Genomic DNA, 4396 nt, shown 5'->3' with positions numbered 1-4396 from the left:
AGCAGAGACAGACTGAGAAATCAAAAGCTTTTTTTATTCCACAGTGAGAAATATCTATATTTTCCAACACAAACAGAAAGTTATCTGCATGGGTCAGGAATGAGAATAAAGGATTTAAGCCTGAAACAAACCCGACGCTGACATGTTTAGTTTGGAGCTTCAGCATCAATAGTGAGTTCACCCCTAAAGCCCAGAGAGGCTTAGGAGCAAATTCCACCTGAAATGACATCTGAATTAAAGCAAGTTCAGCTCCCTAACTATACATTGGAAATACAATAGTTTGTATTTGTGTGACAGGAAGGCGTTGAGGATTATTTATCAGGTGGAACCACTATTTTAAATGTCACCATGTCTGATTTATAGGTGATTAAACGAAGGAAAAATGAGAAATATTTGGAAGATTTTCCAAATAAACACCATGAAACCTCATTTGAGGCCCCGTCACATCTGGCTTATTTAGCCAGCTTCTGCCTGACGTCGCTGAACGCTGCCTTACGCTGAACGCTGTCTTACGCTGAACTTTCTATGGATTTTTTTCATTTTGGGCGTAAAGAGACTCCAGTCATCAGCGTAGCTTTAAACCTTTTTTTTTAGCCACACATTTCTAATAAACTCTCTAGAAAATGTTTCTTTCCCACAACTGATCAAAAATAACCAAATGTTTCTGCTAAAAACTCTTCATCTGAGTTCAGAGATGAATGAAACGCAGTAATCTGGGTTTAAAATCCTCCCTCGGTGTGAAGAGCCAGGACTGAACTAATGAACTAGACTCCACCCATCCTCAGACGGGTTGCTATGGTAACGGGTACCTGACCACGGTAGGAAACAGCTCGATGCAGTACAGGACGGAGATGAAGGTCGCCGCCAGGATGCACAGCTTCCCCAGCAGAGCCAGACTCATGACCAGCGCCGGCGTTCCTGCAGGAACACGGAAACAGGGATCAAAAACCTTCCAGGAACTCTGTGCATGGGCGGTTCCAGACAGGGGCCGACGGGGGCCAGTGCCCCTGTAGATCATGTCCTGCGTACTGAGGACATAATAGTCAAATTCTAATGATGATCTGCGCTGGAACAGACATGGTTACTGATGGGTTCTTTGGATCTATTTCATTTTTTTTCTTTTAAAAAATTCCGTTTTACTAATTATTTAAAAACAATAAGGTGAAAGCTTCAGTGGTACCGAGATAGGATCCCCGTTTTCATCTGCTAAATGTTTTTTTCAAAACAAATACCCTTTACAGCTGAATTTATCTGTTTTTCTTGAGTTCTAATTCTTATTTTATGGTAATTTTAACTTAAATTAAGTTCAAAATGTGTAAAATTCCTAAATTCTTAATGTATATTGACCTAATGGTCCTAATATTATTTGGGGGTGGCGGCCTAGTGGGGGGGTGGCGGCCTAGTGGGGGAGTGGTGGCCTAGTGGTTAGGGCATAGGGCTTTGAATCCTGAGATTGTGAGTTTGATCCTCCACTCCCCCAGACTGCCACTCTGGGTCCCTGAGCAAGACCCTTAACCCCACACTGCTCCCCGGGCGCCACACAATGGCAGCCCACTGCTCCCCAAGGGGAGGGGTTAAATGCAGAGAAGTAATTTCCCTCTGGGAATTATTAGAGTATATGAAATCAAAATAAAAAAAATCAAATCATTTGATCATTTAAAAATGTATAGAGCTTTTTTTTAAGTTGCTTTATTGCTATGCTAAAGGTTTTTTATTTTGATTTTAATGGTAATCCAGCTGTACAGAAGAGGATTAGGACCACTGGGGGAAAAAAAAGTGAACTTATTTTGAAATGTTATTTTATATGGGGAAAAAAAGTTTTTTTCCTCAGAATTCTGACTTTAATCTGAGAATTGTGGATCTTAATGTAGATGGGCTCCATGAAGGCAGAGATGTGGAGCTCTCAGCTTCAGTTGTTTGAGAGAAACAGGAACACATTGGTGGAAAATGATGGAATTAGGAGACTTTTTCCGTCCCTGAGGGTCAGTGGTGATGCTATTTGATTAATGGAAGAGCAGAAGGTGATTAAAACAAGAGAGCTAGACTCTAAAATAGACATGGCTATGGCTGGATGCTAACATGTTTGTTAGCTGGCAGAATTCCTACTTTAATCTCAGAATTCTTACTTTTTTTCCCATTTTAAATGGAAATAATATTTAAAAACATGTGAATGTTTTTTTTTCCAGTGGCCCTAATTTTCAAGCCAAAAATAAATATTTTCAGTTGGAAGACATATAATTTTAATTAAACTAACTGAATGGAAATGTCACTTCATGCAGCTCTCTCAATATATTTGAATCACTTGCCCCATTTTTTTTTTTTGCTTCATTCTGTGCCCCCATTTGGTCTAGAACCGCCGCTGACCCCATGGCTATAAAAGCAGCACCTGTAGGAGTCTTGGAGTAAAAGCAAAGAAAATGCCTTCTAGATGGTAATCCCAGTAAAGGGTTTAATCTGGTGTGTCAGCAGGGATATGAATGATGCCAGACGGAGTGAAATGTTTGCACGGCTTCAGAGTCTTTCCTGCTGCTGCTCACCGTGGTATCTGGACAGCAGCAGTGATACGAGGCAGGCGCTTCCGCTCAGGAACAGAGCCAACATGCAGATGAGCCGCCGCCCCATCCGAACCAAAGGGACCAGCAGGCAGGGGGCCTCCGACAGGCCGGAGAAGAACTGGGCGGCGTAAACGCCAACGCCGAACGAGCCGATGTTCAGGCAGATCCCGTAGTAGGTCAGGGCGGTGGCGGCGCTGCAGGGAGACGGGAGGCAACTGGAGTTAGAGCTTACCCAGCGCTAGCATCCATGTTTACTTCCGTAAACACGAAGCACGCCTTAGAGAATCTCTCAATCCAGACTCGTATAACTCAGAGTTCATCACTAATGTATTCAAACTTCAAATCCAAAAATTTCTATTCAAACCTCTTAGATTAGCTTTTGATGTTTGTGCTACATGGCGGGGTATTAGGGCCAGGCAAGAGATTTTGTTTTCTTCTATTTCAAGAATAAAGTAAACTCGTAATATTAAGAGAATAAAGTCCTAAAATTATGATAAACAAGTTGCATTTTATCACAACTGCTAAAAGAAGCCCTTTGTTCCCTAAAATGAGGAATGTGGAGCATCGTGTAAAGTTCTACTTTAGCATCGGTTTGACTAATCAGGAAATCTTTTAGCAGCAGCATCAAACTGGACTCTGGTTTATTCTTGTAATATTCCGACTTTATCCTGGTATATAAAGTCGTAAACTGGTCCTGATACTGGGTCGTAGTGCTGAGATGAAAGCTCCCAGGTCGTCTAATTGAAGCGTCCCTACAGTCTGGATGCTTGTTTTTATTCTCTGTTGGTTTGTCTGGATTTTCCGGTTTTAAGTCAGGATGACATCGATCGTTCGGTTATCAGAGAATCGACCGGGACATGCATCTCCTCTGCAGTTTGACCTACTTCTGTAAATCTTTCATGCAAAACAACAATCTGATTCCTTTTTTATGAGCAGAGATGCATTTAAAGAACTGAACATGTTCAGATTTAAGTGTAAAGTGTCTCCTGCTCCCTGTTCAACCTTTCCCCTGTTTTTTTCTCTCTGCTGTTTGTTAAACACGTCTTAACAAGTCAGACGTTTGAACAGTGAGGTTTGCATATTTCCCGCCTCGGCGTCGGTTTTCTTCAGAATAACGGACCTGATCTCCAGTTTGGACCTGAGCTGCTTTGCTGCAGTGAACTTTAGCAGAACTGCTTCAATAATTCATGGAGTTGGCTCCTCACATCATATCTGCACGTGTTCCACCTCCTAGAAACAGTGACTGATAAGTGTTTCTTGCATAACTTTGATTATTGCATAACTAGAGTTGCGTAACAGCGGCTGATAGGTGCAGCTTTGGGACGGTGTGGTTCTCAGTGTTTTGACAAACTACAGTCAAAGTTCATGAATGCTTTAATTATCTGGTTCACCTTTAATATGGGAGCAATATTGTTGCAAAATTATTTGCACGTGTGGAGAGTTGTGTGTCTTTATCTCGACTTGTGTGTGTGCAGTGGGATTTGAAAATGTGTAAATAAATCTGGAAATGTGTGAGGAGATTAGTGTGTCTGCAACAATCTGCAAATGTGGAAAACTAGTTGTGTGTTTAATCCGGTTTACAAATGTGTTAAAAAAAAAAAAAAAAATCCACAAATCTGTATTCAGATCTACAAATTCTCGACTGAAGCTGTCCCCCGAAATGTCCTAGATTTGACCGTTTTATGAATGGGGAGGGGGGAAATGTTGCCGTAGACTGTTATTACGGTAGGAAGAGCGTGTGAGGATGCTGCCAACAGGAACAACAGTTAGCTTATGGGAGCACGTAGAGACGAGGAGCAGAGCGCAACACTTTTAAAACACATTTGTAGATCATAGTGCAC

General features: G+C 41.7%; 1 protein-coding gene across 1 annotated transcript in view; it reads right to left on the bottom strand.

Moving 5' to 3' along the window:
- The window catches only part of LOC107097532 (solute carrier family 22 member 8-like), a 17760-nt gene that overhangs the window by 4188 nt on the left and 9176 nt on the right, over nt 1-4396 (bottom strand). Inside the window, exons 4-5 of the mRNA XM_015394700.1 lie at nt 2538-2770; nt 810-918 (exon numbers count right to left, since the gene is read on the bottom strand). Coding sequence (XP_015250186.1) covers nt 810-918; nt 2538-2770 — 342 coding nt within the window. The remainder of the gene's footprint in view (nt 1-809; nt 919-2537; nt 2771-4396) is intronic.

This window comes from Cyprinodon variegatus, unplaced genomic scaffold, assembly GCF_000732505.1.
Source record: "Cyprinodon variegatus isolate N-32 unplaced genomic scaffold, C_variegatus-1.0 Scaffold705, whole genome shotgun sequence".
NCBI lineage: Eukaryota > Metazoa > Chordata > Actinopteri > Cyprinodontiformes > Cyprinodontidae > Cyprinodon > Cyprinodon variegatus.
This window is presented reverse-complemented; position numbering and strand designations above follow the sequence as displayed.